Below are 19,644 nucleotides of genomic sequence, written 5' to 3'. Positions count from 1 at the left end.
AGACGTAATGTTTTTTTCTTCTGTTCTATGATGAAACCTTCTTATGTTGTATAATCTTCAATAAATCAAGTTTAAAAAATGGGAAATTCCAACCAATCCAAACTCTGGGACCTCAAATAATCCTGAAATTGATTGGGCTGCAGCGTTTCTTCAGTTCCTTAACAGTTTTTTTGGCTTCATTTTAGAGTTTTGGGAACCAGTTACTAGAACTTTACAGAATATGGGGTCAAGTTAAAATGTTTTCAATTTTCAAATGTTGTGCAAATTAATATTGCAACCTGAAGGAGCACCTTGTGACCTAAAGCTGTACCCCCTCCTAGGAGAGTGACCGGACTGTGCAATCTCCAGGTTTGCAGATGGATCTTTCTTTGCCGCTTGTTCTGCTTTTCTGATCAAGTCAAATGGAACCTGAAGTGAACAGCTGCCGTCGGTACAATTAGAAACTCCTATTAATAATGTAGGGTAATTCTACACCGGATCTTTCACAGCGTTTTCTCACAGCAAGATGGACATCGGACAGGTAGGCACTTTCTCCAGTCAATATTGTATGCAATGAATAAAAGTACATGTTGTGATAGTGTTTTATGTCCTTTAGAGAGAGATCATACAATGGCGTCATGGTGCCATGAAAGGAATAAAGTGAACAACTAATATCTAAACCACTGAGAGTTACAGGTTGTACATATGGACTTGTGTCTTCTTTCAACCTTAGAACTATGAAACATCTCGGGCATTTTGACAACCAGAATATACTTGGCTTGGGTCAGTGACACTCGGAGAACCACTTATTTAATGCATTTTTGTAAGGTCTGCAATTAATCTTTAAAAACCTTGTCTCATAAAGACTAACTTTATAAGCCCTAAGGTCAGATAGATGTAATAGTGGGATCACCTTGAGCTATTCTCATAGTCACTAGATTTTTCGCAAGCTGCTGTAAGGGATTTGCCGAAATCTGCAGCAGAAAAATGATAGAATTTTTTGATTAAGATTATTTGGAAAATTGCTTAACCTTTCCTTTACCAAGTAAACAAGAACGAAAAAAGTCTGTGCAAAAGCATAAGTAGCATTTAATGTATTGCAACCCCTGCAAGCTCGTAAGCCCCTAGCCCGACACATGATTGTCTATCTGTCTCTAAGGCTACGGTCACACTATCAGTATTATATCAGTATGTGTAAGCCAAAACCAGTAGTGGGTGATAAATGCAGAAGTGGTGACGTGTTTCTATTATACTTTTCCTCTGATTGTTCCTCTCCTGGTTTTCGCCTACAAATACTGATATAAAATACTGACCAAATATTCAATGTGTGAACGTAGCTTAAACAGTATCCTTTTTCTTACAGCTTGGACAAGAAGTATGTGTGAAGGCTGTAGTGGGACTCTGGCAGACAGAAGGTAATGCGTAATTTCATGATTTCATACAGTTTTTTAAATGTTTAATTTGAGCATGGTGGACAAAGGGTTAAGATTATTGGAAAAAAAGTGGCAAATATATTCCCTCCATCACCCTCGCTTCACCATGTGAAGTAACAGATGCATGACACTCCACAACAGTTGAGTAACTAGAGGCTGATGGGCCCCGATGTAAAATTTAGACCTGGGCCCCATCTACATGTAGGTCAAATGTATTACCCCTTGTAGTGTTCTAAATCCCATGAATAAATGTTTTGCCCACCCCCAATGTAATAATGACCTCTTCCTGGTATAATGTCCCCCATCCTAAGCCCCTTCCTGTAATAATGTCCTTATCCTGGCCCCTTCCTGGAATAATGTCCCCCATCTGGGACCCTTTCTAATAATAATGTCACTCATCTTGGAACTCATCCTGGTATAATATCCCCCATCCTTGACCAGTAATATTCCCCATCCTTCCAGTAATATATGTCCCTCATCGTAGTGTAATCTTCCCATCCTCGGCTCCTACCAGTAATGTATTTCTCCCATACTGCACTCCTTCCAGTAATAATGTCTCCCATCATGATGTAATATCCCCATCCTGGTCCCTTCCAGTAATATATATCCTCCATCCTGGGCCCCTTCCTGGTACAATGTCCCAGGTCCTCCCCTGCCCAGGAGCTGTGATATGATCAGACCATGTCCCTGTACGGTCAGACACAGGCATTACACAGTACACAGCAGGGGCACATTTATAAGATTAAATATATAATATATCCGTCAGGACATCAGGTCAGGTATGAGGGTGCGGTATGGGAGCACGGACGACGGCCGTTTCGCACTCACAGGTGCTTCGACGGGTCCGAATGGTAGATTACAGCACGTCATTTCCTCTTAAAGGATTTCTGACATGCATACATAATTAGAAACATACATGTGACAAACTAAATAATTGTGATTAGTGCATAAATGTGACAACTAAAATAATAATCTACATGCAGACTAACAGTACCTAAAGGATATTTCGAAAATCTTACATATATATCATAAGATATTATTTGATATTATTTTCTACAAAGTATTTTTTTATATTATTATTGCAAGACAAATTATATCACAACAGTAGTATAAACCTTGGACAGTATTATAAAAATACAGTATTATAAAAATACAGACATGTCTAGCCGGTCATTTAAGCCAATCTGCCCCTGTGCATTAGCATTTAAGATCCATTTGGCTTCCTTTTGTAAAAGAATCCTATTCTGATCACCTTCCTGCGGTGGATACGATACAATTTCTAAACCAGCGAAACTGAAAAGGTCGGGGTTAGCATCATGTTTTTCCGTCATATGCTGGATCAATCTTAAGCAACCTTTGCCTGTCTTGATGGAGTTATAATGCTCTTTAAAACGCACAATTAACGGTCTAATTGTCTTGCCGATATAAAAATATTGGCACGGGCAAAACAGCACATAGATCACGAATTTGCTTTTACAAAAAATAAAATCTCTCACTGTATGGACTATAGAACCTATTTGGATTGGATTATTAGTTATATGGAGATGGCAAAATCTGCAATTCCCACATCTGTGATTGCCAGCAGGTATATTACTGGTAAGCCAACTATTTTTAGGAGTAGTCATTCTGTTACAGTGGGGCAAAAAAGTATTTAGTCAGTCAGCAATAGTGCAAGTTCCACCACTTAAAAAGATGAGAGGCGTCTGTAATTTACATCATAGGTAGACCTCAACTATGGGAGACAAACTGAGAAAAAAAAATCCAGAAAATCACATTGTCTGTTTTTTTAACATTTTATTTGCATATTATGGTGGAAAATAAGTATTTGGTCAGAAACAAACAATCAAGATTTCTGGCTCTCACAGACCTGTAACTTCTTCTTTAAGAGTCTCCTCTTTCCTCCACTCATTACCTGTAGTAATTGCACCTGTTTAAACTTGTTATCAGTATAAAAAGACACCTGTGCACACCCTCAAACAGTCTGACTCCAAAATCCACTATGGTGAAGACCAAAGAGCTGTCAAAGGACACCAGAAACAAAATTGTAGCCCTGCACCAGGCTGGGAAGACTGAATCTGCAATAGCCAACCAGTTTGGAGTGAAGAAATCAACAGTGGGAGCAATAATTAGAAAATGGAAGACATACAAGACCACTGATAATCTCCCTCGATCTAGGGCTCCACGCAAAATCCCACCCCGTGGGGTCAGAATGATCACAAGAACGGTGAGCAAAAATCCCAGAAACACGCGGGGGGACCTAGTGAATGAACTGCAGAGATCTGGGACCAATGTAACAAGGCCTACCATAAGTAACACACTACGCCACCATGGACTCAGATCCTGCAGTGCCAGACGTGTCCCACTGCTTAAGCCAGTACATGTCCGGGCCCGTCTGAAGTTTGCTAGAGAGCATTTGGATGATCCAGAGGAGTTTTGGGAGAATTTCCTATGGTCTGATGAAACCAAACTGGAACTGTTTGGTAGAAACACAACTTGTTGTGTTTGGAGGAAAAAGAATACTGAGTTGCATCCATCAAACACCATACCTACTGTAAAGCACGGTGGTGGAAACATCATGCTTTGGGGCTGTTTCTCCGCAAAGGGGCCAGGGCGACTGATCCGGGTACATGAAAGAATGAATGGGGCCATGTATCATGAGATTTTGAGTGCAAACCTCCTTCCATCAGCAAGGGCATTGAAGATGAAACGTGGCTGGGTCTTTCAACATGACAATGATCCAAAGCACACCGCCAGGGCAACGAAGGAGTGGCTTCGTAAGAATCATTTGAAGGTCCTGGAGTGGCCTAGTCAGTCTCCAGATCTCAACCCTATAGAAAACCTTTGGAGGGAGTTGAAAGTCCGTGTTGCCAAGCGAAAAGCCAAAAACATCACTGCTCTAGAGGAGATCTGCATGGAGGAATGGGCCAACATACCAACAACAGTGTGTGGCAACCTTGTGAAGACTTACAGAAAACGTTTGACCTCTGTCATTGCCAACAAAGGATATATTACAAAGTATTGAGATGAAATTTTGTTTCTGACCAAATACTTATTTTCCACCATAATATGCAAATAAAATGATAAAAAAACAGACAATGTGATTTTCTGGATATTTTTTTCTCAGTTTGTCTCCCATAGTTGAGGTCTACCTATGATGTAAATTACAGACGCCTCTCATCTTTTTAAGTGGTGGAACTTGCACTATTGCTGACTGACTAAATACTTTTTTGCCCCACTGTATATACCAGTAAATCTGACAAATTATGAGCGCGTTTATATGCAAATTTTGGGGAATGGTTATAGACTGATGACAGGTCCCTATCTGTTTGTAGCACGTGCCAGTTCTTCCGAATGGAGGCGTGGATAATTTTATCTAGATTGCTGTGCTTAAAGCAGAAAGAAAAATTCTTATTATCTGCTGTTTTTTTCCGGTGTATAATCATTAGTTCTTTTTCTTTTTAGAAAATCTTGTTGTGTGAACTTGTTAATTCGATCCTCGGCTTCCCTTAATATCTGTGTGGGATAGCCTCTTTTTATAAGGCGAGATTTTAGTTCGCTGATTTGCTCATTAAAAATTGCATTACTGTTATTAATTTTGCGTAATCTGACCATTTGGCTATATGGTAGCCCTCTTTTTGTGTGGAGCGGATGAGCGCTCTCAAAATGTAAAATGTTATTTGTTGCAGTTTTCTTCCTAAAGATTTTTGTCATTATATCACCTTCAACGATTTCTATTTTAACGTCTAAATACTCGAGACTATCAAACCCATAACAAGACGGAAATTTCATGTTGCAATTGTTAGAAATATTAAGATATGTAACAAAATCATCAAATTCTTTTACATTGCCGTCCCAAATTATCAAATGTAAAAAAAAAGCGCAAATGTCAAGAAAAAATGCAAGCAAGTTTCGTGGAGGAAATAAATAGAATGGACAGTGAATATGGGTTAATCAAAGATGATCTACAAGTAGTGAACTTATCTAAAAGAACATTAAATGCTGATCATATTTCCTTATTATCAAAAGGATTAAATTACTGTCTTCCTGAGTCATTTGACCTTACTAACTTCAAGATAGATTTATTTAAGAGTGTTAGGAAACTTCATCTTCACAAATTCTTTCAGAAAGACAAGAAATTAGGCGTGAATAATTACAGTCCTCAAATGGTATCGAGCATTTCAACGTCATTGGAAAATAACATTGGCTCATTAGGTTTCATGGTTTATCCACCAGAAGCGGATGCAGATGAAAGAGAGACTACTTTATTGCTTAGTCTGAATGACCCTTTGATAATGCAATCTTCTGTAGCTACCCATACTGCTCTAAAGAGCAGAAAACCGTTTCTGGGTGGTATTAAGTCTCGGTTTATGCCCCCCCGTCTCTCCTGGTAACGTCATCGACCTCTTCCAAGATTTGGTTGTGAAGGATGTCGAATCCATTCTTTACAAAACCCCTGTTAATAATCTCAGTACTAGAGAAATTTCAGCTTTAAAAGACTTACGTAGTTGGGACGATGTCGTTATCAGGAGAGCGGATAAGGGTGGCAATATTGTCGTTTTGGATAGAGAGTACTATGTAAAAGAAGCCCTTATGCAGCTAAATGATCGGAATACCTATAGTGTACTTTCTAATAACCCTACTCATAAATATATCATAAAATTAAGGTCATTATTGAGAAAATATGTGGAGAAAGTAGTTCTGCCTAAAAATCGTGCAGAAAGTCTGCTACCTGAACATCCTCAGTTTCCGTATTGGTATAGTATACCTAAAATCCACAAAGACATAAAAGAACCTCCAGGGCGCCCTATAATTTCAGGGATTAATTCTCTTACTGAAGCGTTGTCTCAATATATTGATTGGTTATTAAAACCATTATTATACTCTATTCCTTCATATATTAAAGACTCAGGAGACTTAGTTGCAGCCCTAAAGGAAATTGAATGGCAACCTACATTTGCATTAACATCTATCAACGTAGTAAACTTATATACCCGCATCCCTAAAGATAAAGGTATACAGGCTATCCAAAGCATCTTACAAAAAAGGAAGCTAGACCCAGATATTATTCTATTCATAGTAGAAAGTTTGGATTTCATTTTGTCTAAATAATTCCTTTAAATTTATGGATAGATGGTATACCCAACTAATCTGAACTGCAATGGGTACGCCCACTTCATGTACATATGCTCTTTTTAGCTGTTTTTGAGGAAGTTTATGTGAATAATATCAATAATCCGTTTATTAAGCACATTCGCTTTTATACTAGATTTGTGGACGACATCATGATAATTTGGGACGGCAATGTAAAAGAATTTGATGATTTTGTTACATATCTTAATATTTCTAACAATTGCAACATGAAATTTCCGTCTTGTTATGGGTTTGATAGTCTCGAGTATTTAGACGTTAAAATAGAAATCGTTGAAGGTGATATAATGACAAAAATCTTTAGGAAGAAAACTGCAACAAATAACATTTTACATTTTGAGAGCGCTCATCCGCTCCACACAAAAAGAGGGCTACCATATAGCCAAATGGTCAGATTACGCAAAATTAATAACAGTAATGCAATTTTTAATGAGCAAATCAGCGAACTAAAATCTCGCCTTATAAAAAGAGGCTATCCCACACAGATATTAAGGGAAGCCGAGGATCGAATTAACAAGTTCACACAACAAGATTTTCTAAAAAGAAAAAGAACTAATGATTATACACCGGAAAAAAACAGCAGATAATAAGAATTTTTATTTCTGCTTTAAGCACAGCAATCTAGATAAAATTATCCACGCCTCCATTCGGAAGAACTGGCACGTGCTACAAACAGATAGGGACCTGTCATCAGTCTATAACCATTCCCCAAAATTTGCATATAAACGCACTCATAATTTGTCAGATTTACTGGTATATAACAGAATGACTACTCCTAAAAATAGTTGGCTTACCAGTAATATACCTGCTGGCAATCACAGATGTGGGAATTGCAGGTTTTGCCATCTTCATATAACTAATAATCCAATCCAAATAGGTTCTATAGTCCATACAGTGAGAGATTTTATTTTTTGTAAAAGCAAATTCGTGATCTATGTGCTGTTTTGCCCGTGCCGATATTTTTATATCGGCAAGACAATTAGACCGTTAATTGTGCGTTTTAAAGAGCATTATAACTCCATCAAGACAGGCAAAGGTTGCTTAAGATTGATCCAGCATATGACGGAAAAACATGATGCTAACCCCGACCTTCTCAGTTTCGCTGGTTTAGAAATTGTATCGTATCCACCGCAGGAAGGTGATCAGAATAGGATTCTTTTACAAAAGGAAGCCAAATGGATCTTAAATGCTAATGCACAGGGGCAGATTGGCTTAAATGACCGGCTAGACATGTCTGTATTTTTATAATATTGTATTTTTATAATACTGTCCAAGGTTTATACTACTGTTGTGATATAATTTGTCTTGCAATAATAATATAAAAAAATACTTTGTAGAAAATAATATCAAATAATATCTTATGATATATATGTAAGATTTTCAAAATATCCTTTAGGTACTGTTAGTCTGCATGTAGATTATTATTTTAGTTGTCACATTTATGCACTAATAACAATTATTTAGTTTGTCACATGTATGTTTCTAATTATGTATGCACGTCAGAAATCCTTTAAGAGGAAATGACGTGCTGTAATCTACCATTCGGACCCGTCGAAGCACCTGTGAGTGCGAAACGGCCGTCTTCCGTGCTCCCATACCGCACCCTCATACCTGACCTGATGTCCTGACGGATATATTATATATTTTTTCTTCAATAAAGTTCACGATCTTCACAGCTTTACCAGGGTGAGTGCCGCATATTATTCTTCTTCTTTTCATAGTTGGACTTCTTGCTGAATGTTTTATATGCAGAGCACCAACGCCCAGAGCATTCGTGACGCCTGACATATAGCTGCCAATTTGGAGTCCTGTTTGTGAGACGCGGTGCTGCTCTAGTGCCGTCCTGCTCTCCTTTTGTTAACATTTATAAGATTATCTCAGCACAGGAACATTTTTTTAACACATCCAGTTGTGGAACTTATTTTTATTCCAAGATCTATTAATTAAAATGTACTTTGTACATTGGAAAACGCCTTTAAATTGAATCTGTCAGCAGGTATTTGCTATGGAATCTGAGGACAGCATGACATAGTGGTTAAAACACTAAATTCAATTAGTCACTTTTAAGGCTGTGTGCTGTCGTTTACTTATAATGAAGGTTTTATCACTAGGACATCATTGCTCTGACTAGCTGCAGAGTGGCTCTGCCCCCTCCTGTGATAAGCAGCTCACTGTCAATAGACTATGTACACAGAGGGCCTAGTGTGGGCGGGGGCAGCTTTCTCAGCTCTGCTGCACTCTACATCTAAGTGATACATTATTGGAATCAGGGTCTCTTTTCCTACATTATGTTGCTTTCAGATGGTGACAGATTCCCTTTAAATATAGGGTTTTCATCAGGTTCTCCGGATTCTACCACACTCCATAGACATATTGATATCTGGAATTTAGATAATAAGGACAGTGATGATGATGTTTTTAAAGAGCTTTGGAGATTTATGGCGCCATATAAGTGTGTAAAATAAATATCAGCTTATTATTCTCCACATTGCTTCTTTTGCTCAGTCTCCAGTTTCTAGATCTGCCAAATTTGTGTATAGAATAAGATCTGGGTTATTGGATGTCAGATTAACACGGATTCACCTATTCCTGAAATTCTAAAAAGTGTCTTGTTTTATTTGCAGAACAAGAAAAAACAATACAAGTCACTGACGACCACAAGAGCTTAATTTTCAGAGATAAAACTGACAGTGAAACTAAGGTAAAGCCTACAGCCCCGATTCATCATTTGCGTTTTTTTAAGTCATTTTTCTTTTTTGTCTTGTGATATTAGTTGCCGTTTTTTGTGCCAAATTCATCAAAATTGGGCACGCGATTCATGAATTTGGCTCAAAGTCATGAACAGGTTTTATTCCTGTCCTGATTTGTGACCTGTTTTTGTGACCTTTGGCTCCAAAAGTTTTGAAAATTGAGACAAAATACAGGCCTGCTCAAAAGTACATCAAGAGGGGACTGAAGTGAAGCAGAGCAAATTTTGCAACTTTTTAAAAAGTCGCAATTGATGAATCAGGTGAAAACATCTGGAATGGCTAAAGTCTGCCCACAAAGTGGAAAACCAAAAAAAAAAAACAACAGGCGAGCATATAACAAGGTAGACTTCAAGAATGTTGCAAACAGAAGGAGTTGTATGCAGATAAAAAAGACACAAAACTAGATATGAAAAAGGTGCAAAGGCAATGATGAATTGGGGCCTATGGTCCTGGCATAAATACGTAGGGTGCAGAAGGGGACATACAGTGTAACCCCTTCCCTTAAAATGGCATTGAATTTGAACCCTGGGAAGGGGTTCTTTTGTATGAAGGGGGCGCCTAGTACCAGCCATGGCTGTTAAACATTTATATGCCTCTATCAATCTCTGACAGCAGCATTTACATTGAACGTGCGTCGGTGCCCAAGTATGCCGACTCTCAACTGCCTGCTGTGACACAATCGCGGGGAACCGATGGGTTATTATTATTAGTGATGAGTGAGTATACTCGTTGCTCAGGTTTTCCTGAGCACGCTCGGGTGGTCTCCGAGTATTTGTTAGTGTTTGGAGATTTAGTTTTCATCACCTCAGCTGAATGATTTACAGCTACTAGCCAGCTTGATTACATGCGGGGATTCCCTAGCAACCAGGCAACCCCCACATGTACTCAGGCTGGCTATTAGCTGTAAATCATTCAGTTGGGCGATAAAAACTAAATCTCCGAACACTAACAAATACTCGGAGACCACTCGAGCGTGCTTGGGAAAACCTGAGCAACGAGTATACTCGCTCATCACTAGTTATTATGACAGGCGGTGGTCTGCTGCCATTTTAGTCCTCCCGTGAAGTTCAGCTATAGGCTGAGCTCCATAGGAGATCAAGATTTTAACTATATAATGTAATACTGTGGTACTGCAGTATGTACTATAAGCAAAAAAACCATAGTAGGTTGAAGTCCACTAAGGGGACTAAAAAAAATATATAAAGAAAAAAGTTTTTAAAAATATAAAACATATAAAAGTTCAAACCACCCCAGCCCTTTTCCACTGTAAAAATAATGGAAAAAAAGAAACTTACCGGTATTTGATATTAGTTATAATTATAGTTACTAAAGTTGAAGGAAGACTTTGCGTCCATCTAGTTCAACCCATAGCCTAACCTAACATGCCCTAACATATTGTCGCGTTTGTAAAAGTCTGATCTAATAAATTATGGAATTAATTATTGATAAATGCCGTGAAAAGAAAAACAACCCCCTCTGACAAATTTGCATTTTTTCAGCCACCTCACCATGCTAGAAATTGTAACGATAAGCAATGAAAGCATCATACAGTATGTACACAAAACTCGTATCAATAAAAACATCAGCTTACCGAGAAAGAAAAAGCCCTCACGCAGACCCATCATCAGAAAAATAAAAATGTTATGGATCTCGGAAAATGGCAACACAAAGCAAAAAATAGTTTTTTTCAATATTCTGAGTTTTTTTCATCACTAAATTTTAAATAAAAACTCTATGCATTTTTTGTATTACTGCAATTGAGCTGACCTGGCCAATCATATTTCCAGGTCATTTTTTACCACAGAATGAACGCTGTAAAAACAAACCTAAAAAAAAACAATGGTGTAATTGCATTTTTTCACTTTTTAAACTACACTTGGAATTTTCTTCTCACTTTCCAGCACATCACATGATAAATTGATTGGTGCCATTGAAAACTTCAACTTGTAGCGCAAAAAACAAGGTCTCATTCATCTAGGTCGATGGGAAAATTATTTAAGACAAGGCCAAAAGTTATTGGTATTGGAAAAAGTGATGAAAAATTTAAAGAGCAAAAATGAAAAATTCACTGGAAATTAAAGGTTAAATACTTGAATTCTAATCATGTTATCAGCTTCACATGGTTTTCTTGAAAATACCTAATCTCTGATAACCCCCAAAATAACAAGACCATCTGAGTAAGGTCTGGTGACTGTTGTGGCGATGTCCTCTATTGACTAACTGTCCTAAAAGATAAATCTTCATGTTTTAAAAAATATTAAACTTTAAATATTTTATTCTTGTTTCCTTCCCAAAGAAAAATCAACAGTATCAAATTTAATAATTTGCTTCAGTACTTAGGGAGCAAAACAGCCTTCCTTTGCATCTCACAATATTTTACGTCAGACTAGTTATTTAATAACTATTTTAACTCCCCCTTTTTCATGTTTTCAGGAATACCACTTCACTTTTGATAGTGTCATTAATTTTAAAAGTGGACAGGTATGTAAAATAATTGATAAGTTAAAGTTAAAAGGGTGGTCCGGTAACTAAAATGACCTTTCTAAATTTTTACACCCTGTCCTGGATCCATGGTTTGATAGAAGCTGTGGGAGAGGTGAGCGCAGCACCAGCACTCTGCTTCTATCAGCTCTGCAAAGTCTGAGTAACTATTAATCGTCAAGCAGGTAAATGACACCAGCGCCGCCCCACAGCTTCTATCGCCACCCTCAAACGAATCGTTATCAGGGGGCGCTGGTGTCACTTATACTGCCTCTATCACCATCCCCTGGCAACGTTTTGTTTCACCGTTAGAAGCTGTGGCAACGGGAAAAGAAGAAATCACATCTCTCAGAGCGTCTATCGGGGCCATAGATCCAGGACACCTTCAGAGAGAGGCGATGAAAAAATCTGTATTAAGTAACTGCAGCGTTGAGCCTGAATTAAGTTCTGTTCCAGGAAGGATAATAGATGCTGCAGAGAAGTGAGTGCAGCCCCAGCCTCATGTGAAGTCTCATTTGAGACTCCTCTAAAACAAAACAGCCCAGGAAGAGAAGTGAAAAAAACGACACATTTATGGATTAGTATAATAAGGAGTAGTGTAGGGTATTGTATAATAAAGCCAATTACAAAAGTATGTAGAGTATTTTAGGTATTGGACCAACCCTTTAATTGATATATATTACAATTTTGTGGATTTACAGTTTATTTGACTTCATCACGATTAAGTTAAGCTTTATTCAAGTGGAATATGGGCACATACTTGTGCCCATATTGTGAAATCAACTTTCCGCCCAAGCATGGGTTTATTGAACTGAATTAAAGATGTAATAGATCCATATAATGCTGTTAAATGGATCTGTCAATAAATCTCACAATACCAACTATACTGTACATTATTAAATAGATACCTAAGACCTACTGAGTTTGGATCCAGAGCTGAACTCATAAAATGGACATTTCTAAGGCGCTTCTTTGGGGAACACAGGAATCATTGGTGTTTACTGCTACCGCCAGTTAGACTGGGCACTTACCCAGGGCCCCCTATCCACGGAGGGCCCCCGGTTGTGGGCGCACTCATCTATTGTTTTCCAGGGTCAGACATGTGCTTATCGTTCTGCCTCTTGTCCTGCTGAGTGCCGCGCTGTCTAGTGTTATTTGTAGCTGCATGCGAGTGGCAGAGGTCTGGAGCAAACTGTTCACCTTAGCAGATCCAAAGACTGCACATGAGCTGTGAAAGTTATTACAATTACAAATGTTTTGTTATACACATATTTTTTCCTTTGTGTGTATTGAAACAACAATAAAATAGAGAAACAAAAGGTAAATTAGATATCATTTCACACAAAACCCCCCAAAAAGAGTCTAGACAAGATTGTTGGCATCTTTCCAAAATTGTGGGGAAAAGAACTTTGTTTTAAGCATGTGAAGCTCATTCCATCTCACTTGTGGCAGGTAACAGGTGTGAGCAATATGAAAATCACACCTGATACCAGATACAGGGATAGCAATGGTGCCCACTAGCGCTAGGGACAGGGAAGGAGCTCTGGTCCCAGCATATCCAACAGCAGAGTCGTGATACAAGAAGTTTATAACTTATGACACTGTAGCTAATCTCCCTGGATATGGACAGCAGAGAAAAATTGATGAAAGGTTGCAATGCAGGATAGTGCAGATGGTGGATAAGCAGCCCCAATCCAGTTCCAAATAAATTCAAGCTGTCCTGCAGGCTCCTCCTGGGGGAATGTCTTGTGGACAGATGAGACTAAGATAAAGCATTTTTGTAAAGCAAATCATTCTACTGTTTACTGAAAAATGAATGAGGCCTAGAAAGAAAAGAACACAGTACCTATGTCGGGGTCGTCACGACAATACCCTTCCTTCACCAGTCATTCCAAATTAGAATAAAAGCATTGGTACCGGAGTGAAGAATGAGTCAGACAAAATGCTGGTTCAAACTCATTGCATGCTCGTGTGTCTACATAGTGTAGCAACGTCACAGCAACTAACTTTATTTTCTAATACACAACATTATATGATCTATTGGGGGAAGGTGTGCAGAGGGTGGGGTTAGGCGGGGTTAAAGCAATGTATCTAGTATTCAGTCTTTCTGGTTGGCTCTGACATCATCTGATGGATCCTCCTTCCTCCACGTCGCTTTAAGTATCATTTCAAGAGAAATGATACTTGTCCTTCTGGAATGTGTAACTTGCTTCTTCAGCAGAATCAGAATTTAGGGCAAAGGTGAATACTGGCAGCCATCTTAAATACAGTTACATATGCATTAGCAAGCATAAAGGGGAAAAACTTATTGTTTCACAGCATAAGAATACATAAAGTACAAAAGTGTATAAAGAAAATATATTTTCACCTTGACAATCCCCCCTAAACACTAAGTTTTTCCCTAAAAAGAAAGATCCTTCGAGACTGTCCATGTGATGGGGAAAGGGGAGGTGGATTTCTTCATCCAGACACCTCAGAAGCTCTCCCCTTGTGAGAGGCCTCCAGGCAGCTGAACCCTTCACTAGTCTCACATGGAGTTCTCCTACTGTCCCTAGACTAAATCTCTTAGCATCATCTGAGAATTGGGGGTTTTGTCTAACTTCTTGAGGGGGACGTACTTAGGGATCTCCCCTGGATCAGTGCCATCGTACTCTGGTGGGTCTACTTCTTGGTTGAGGAAGGTGCCAGTCGGAGTTGCTTCTGCAATAACCTTTTTATACAGGGGAATGACACAACAGAGAATTATTGATCCAACTACAAGGAGAGCAATCAGTACCAGACAAGCTCATTGAAGAAATCCTTTGAGCTCACCCAACCAACCGGAAAAGAATGATGTGTCTACTCCAGCATTAGTTTTTAATTCTGCTGCTAACCCATTTATCTTTCTAAGGGCTATCATGGTCTTTCCATTTACCCCAGAGTTCTGAGGGATATAAGTACAACACTCCTCTCCCACCATCCCACAGACTCCTCCTTTCTCAGCTAAGATCATATCAAGGGCTAGTCGGTTTTGGAGGGTCATTCTAGTGTTAGGGCCCAATTCCTCAACTATACCCTGGAAAGCATCACAGATAAAATTGACAAACCTTTGTTCACTGTAATATATGTAATTGATCCAATCAATTTTTATTAATCTGCACCTGTGGGATTATGGAAGCAAAGCCAGCATAGATCTGGTTCTGGGCTTTAAATTGGTCAGGCACCCCCCTTGGCACTCCAATGCCATCGACATATACTAATGGATCTTCTGCATAACTCATATGGAGCTGATCGAGACTTCTCCTCTTTCTGGTATGTTCATCAGGTGTCTCCGGATCCCAAGGTAAAATCTTGAACTGCACAGCTAGTTTAACAAGGGTACATTGACCTGTCCAGGCATTAGGCAACCTAGGACGGAGCTTACCATCTCCACATAACCAATAAGTGTCGTACATATACTGTGTATGATTAACTAGCAAGTCAGTATCCAGGGAACTGTTCTCTTTGCAGAAACCTGTCTCGAAGACCCCTACTGGTGTACCTGTAGTGTCGTGGGAATTATAGCAGGTATAATTATCAGCTAATACGGTTATGCCTCCTGGGACCTTTAGTTTAGGTGCTTCATGAATTAGTGGGACATAGTCTGAGCAATCAGTGGGCTTTAAACCCTTCAACAGATTCATAACACAGGCAGTGGTATTAAGTATATCCAATATATCCCAAATTTGATCATCTGGATAATCTGTGGCCCTAACCAATTTATCCCACATTTGTATGACTGACAATTTTATTGGCTATACCCATCTGTACTACTAATCTTTCATGATACTGTACAAACTTATTATTCAAGGATATTGGGGAATTTAGACTGTCCCATGCGGTTACCAATATTATTATATGGAAATACGAAAAACTAAAACATTATGTCCCCTTATTTGCTACTAGTCTGTTTGACCAGCTTGCAGTGCGATACGTGGATCCATGTCGGCCTTCCTTCCAGCTTTACTGACATAGGAGTGATGAGGAAGACTTGGTAGGGACCGTCATACAAGGGTTCTAGTCCGTGTTTTCTGACATAGCTTTTCACGACCACAAAACCACCAGGCTTCAAATTGAGACCAATATCGGTTTCTGCTGAATCTGGAAGGAAAGAAGAAACTAAAACATGGGTGTTAGCAACATTTTTACTAAACTGAATAACATATTGAACAGCACGGTCAGTTTCTTCTGACAACTACTGAGACTGAAAATTTGCAACTGAGAACCTAGCACCAAACAATACCTCATATGGGGACAGGCCATGTTTTGCAATAGGGGTAGTACGAATGTGTAAGAGCCCTGGCCATGGAGCCGTAGTCTCCTGCATCATTTTGGTCAATTGTCCCTTCAGTGTGCCGTTCAGCCTCTTAATTTTTCCTACTGGATTGTGGAGAATATGGAGGGCTACAGTGGATCCAAGCATTGTCAGAACCTCCTGATACACATGAGAAGAAAAGGCCGGGCCTTGGTCACTTTCAACAACTTCTGGAACACCATATCTGCATTTGACTTCCATCACCAGTTTCTTTGCTGTGGTCTTTCCAGTCATGTTGGTAACAGGGAATGCTTCTGGCCAACTGGAGAACATGTCGACAACCACCAGACAATATTCATACCTTCCAGACTTAGGCAACGTGATGTGGTCCACCTGGAGCCTTTGGAAAGGATAGTTGGGCTTAGCAAGATACTTTGGGGGTACACGTTGAAGTTGACCGGGATTGCAGGTCTGACAGATACCTCGATGTGTGGGCCCATGCGCCCACGTGGCAATAGCAGGGTACATCCGCTTAGGGAGACACACAAGTTGGTCCTTTTTCCAGAGACCATGTCCATACATGCTCCATCAGCTTTCCACTGCTTCACTTCTTCCTTTGGAGACATTCTCTGCATCGTCATTAAGCGGTCTCGCGGGGTCCGGCAGAAGACCTCAGTCTGTCGTGGATCATCAGGTTCCTGTAGAGTCAGTGTTTCTTGTAACTGTTTACGCTGAGAGCGTGTGGTCACCATAGCTGGTATGATCAGTTCAACGGGTAGGAGAGCAGCAGCTTTTGCTTGCATATCCGCACAGGCGTTACCAACAGTCTGTGGCCTGTTCCTAGGACCGTGCTCCTTAATTTTGATAATGGCCACCTGAGTAGGTAATTCGATTGAGTCCATGAGGGCTTTAACAGCTTCAGCATTCTTCACTAAGTCCCGGCGGTGGTAACAAATCCTCGATTGGCCCATAGGGCTCCGAAACCATGAGCAATACCAAATGCATACTGTGAGTCCGTGTATATATTAGCCCACCTGTCTTTGGCCAGAACACATGCAGTAGACAGAGCCTGACGTTCTGCTTCTTGTCCTGACAGGGAGGGAGAGAGTGCAGCTCCGGGCAATACAGTATCTTCCGTAGTAACAGCGTATCCGGTGTGAAATCTGCCAAAATCATCACCATATCTTGAACAGTCTTTCAGGGCCTTGTAGAGAAATTGCATTATGCGGGATGCGTCCGGTATCCACTGACAACAATAAGTACATAGTCCAAGAAAACGCTGGGGTTCAGTCTCATCTTTTGTAGCTGACGGCTATTTTTCTTTCTTCTGTGAGGTGTCTGGCACCCTGAAGGAGACAGTGACCCAAAAATATCACTTGACCAAGGCAGAACTGAAGTTTCGAGGCCGAAACCCGACAGTTCAGATCTGCCAGATACTTGCGAAAACTAACAGTGGCAACAATGGCTTCCTGCTCGGTCTGTGTGCACACAACAAAAAAATTACCCACATACTGAAGCAGCGTGACATAGGGATATTCTAACTGCCAGGGTTAACGACACTCGCCCATATTTATTTATTTATTTATTTTTGCAAACTGATCGGGAAAGGGCATGTAAGATACACATCTCATTATATTCTGGAGCGGAACTGTGATAATAAATCTGTCCCCAGTAAATTTACCAGACATGAGGGAGAGATTATGAACTGAGCAGTAACTTCAGGGAAAGGTCCCACAGGGATGGGTTTTGTAAGAGTATATTTATTGGGTCTTCCATCTACTCTAATTAAAACAAGCTCTTGATCTGAGAATTAACATGGCGAGGGAGATTTCCAGACACAGGGTTAAAATGAATATTGGAGTATGAGACTGGATTTGTGTAAGGGAGGGGGGCTGGAGCTGGAGTCTTCTGCTTGGGCCACTGATAAGGAACGAGCTGGGAGCTGTGTCCTTGCAGCTGTGGGGGGGGGGCTGAGAGCGGTGGGGGCTAGAGAGCGCAGCTGCTGATACAGAATGGGTTAAGTTCTTCTGGAAACTTTGTACTACTTTTAATGCATCGTCCGGACACCATATTTCACTTTAAACTTACAATAATTTTTTCTAATTCAATACAACATTGTACTATTGCACACACTACACAAGAATAGAAAATTCCGAGAGGACACAGCGACTCGCCCCCTCCATACCAGAAACACGGAGATAAGAATTTACAGCATTCCTCAACACAAAAGAAGAAAGGCACAGTACAGCTGTTTGACCCCTCCCATCGGATGTCTCGGAAAACCACACAGAGTAACGGAATACAGCAGTTCTCAGACTTAATTAATTTCTACAAAACCTTCACACAATTCATATGCCAGAACACCCTAGAAAAACTAACGATCGAGACACCCTACAACCAAACACGGGCTCTGCATCCTATGATCCTCCCTCTCCATCAACCGCTTTCCATCCCTCGTTCTTTAAACCTCGCGCAACTCGCAGATGAGCTTGCGCTTGTTCTAACAATCCTTTCTCTTTCAACATGCCCCTTTTGTTCTCTATGAGATGGTGCCATGTAGACAGCTGCAATCTCCCTGTCGAGGGCAATCCTACATGCTCGTACAACCTCTCAACATTCTTGACTGCCTTCTTGCCCTCCCGTGACTCTACTATTGTCTTGACTTCCACAGCATCCTCACTTAACTCGTGGGGCACGGACTTCTTCTGCTATAAGAGACGCAACATGACTCACAGAATACTACGCCCTTCTGCAGCAGGCCGCTGACAGCGACAACAACACTTGTGTCCTAAGCACGGAGCCTCACGTTCGACGTGCTATGAATAAAGAGCCTTGCGCTCAATATTTTTCCCTAACCTGAACACCAGTGATTAATAGTCTGCCCTGTCACGATATTCTAACCAGTCGGGAGGCGGTCTCCTAGTGAGAGCCCTCCACAGAAAAACAGGTGGTCCCCTCTCGGGATGTCTTAATTACCTAGTTGGTACAATATCACAGAGGCTGCGTCTCCTGTCCCTTTCTCAAAGCCGCCCCCAATCCACAAACTTCCTCAATCTTTCACTCTATCACTACTAGGCAATAGTCACGGGTAGGGTGGTTGAATGGAGTACAATGACCGGTGGAGGAGGTGTGGTGTACACGAGGACGCGCAGAGTGCGACGTCTCTCAGTTACTGGTTCGAAGCGTGGCACGGGATCGCGCTCGGTCTCACCACTCGACCGGTCACTCCCCAGACCCAAGGAGACCACAGACAAACCAATAATGGCTGAAACACTAGCAAGTGTGACACATACATAGTATGCGATCTCCACTTACCGTGTTTGGAGGGTGATCAGTCCTCGAGGTCAGCCACTACGGGTGTCGTCCACGGACGTCCAGGCATGGGTCCAGGGGGTCTCGGATCGCGGGCCACGCCCCACGTTGGTTGCGCCAAATTGTCGGGGTCGTCACGACAATACCCTTCCTTCACCAGTCATTCCAAATTAGAATAAAAGCATTGGTACCGGAGTGAAGAATGAGTCAGACAAAATGCTGGTTCAAACTCATTGCATGCTCGTGTGTCTACATAGTGTAGCAACGT

General features: G+C 40.5%; 1 protein-coding gene across 1 annotated transcript in view; it reads left to right on the top strand.

Annotated features, from left to right (window-relative positions):
• The first annotated feature begins 311 nt into the window (after nt 1-311).
• Nucleotides 312-19,644, top strand: part of LOC138675482 (uncharacterized) — a 42,192-nt gene continuing 22,859 nt past the window's right edge. The window contains exons 1-4 of the mRNA XM_069763773.1: nt 312-520; nt 1,343-1,394; nt 9,185-9,261; nt 11,744-11,791. Coding sequence (XP_069619874.1) covers nt 506-520; nt 1,343-1,394; nt 9,185-9,261; nt 11,744-11,791 — 192 coding nt within the window. The 5' untranslated portion in view covers nt 312-505. The remainder of the gene's footprint in view (nt 521-1,342; nt 1,395-9,184; nt 9,262-11,743; nt 11,792-19,644) is intronic.

This window comes from Ranitomeya imitator, chromosome 4 (genome assembly GCF_032444005.1).
Source record: "Ranitomeya imitator isolate aRanImi1 chromosome 4, aRanImi1.pri, whole genome shotgun sequence".
Lineage (NCBI taxonomy): Eukaryota > Metazoa > Chordata > Amphibia > Anura > Dendrobatidae > Ranitomeya > Ranitomeya imitator.
This window is presented reverse-complemented; position numbering and strand designations above follow the sequence as displayed.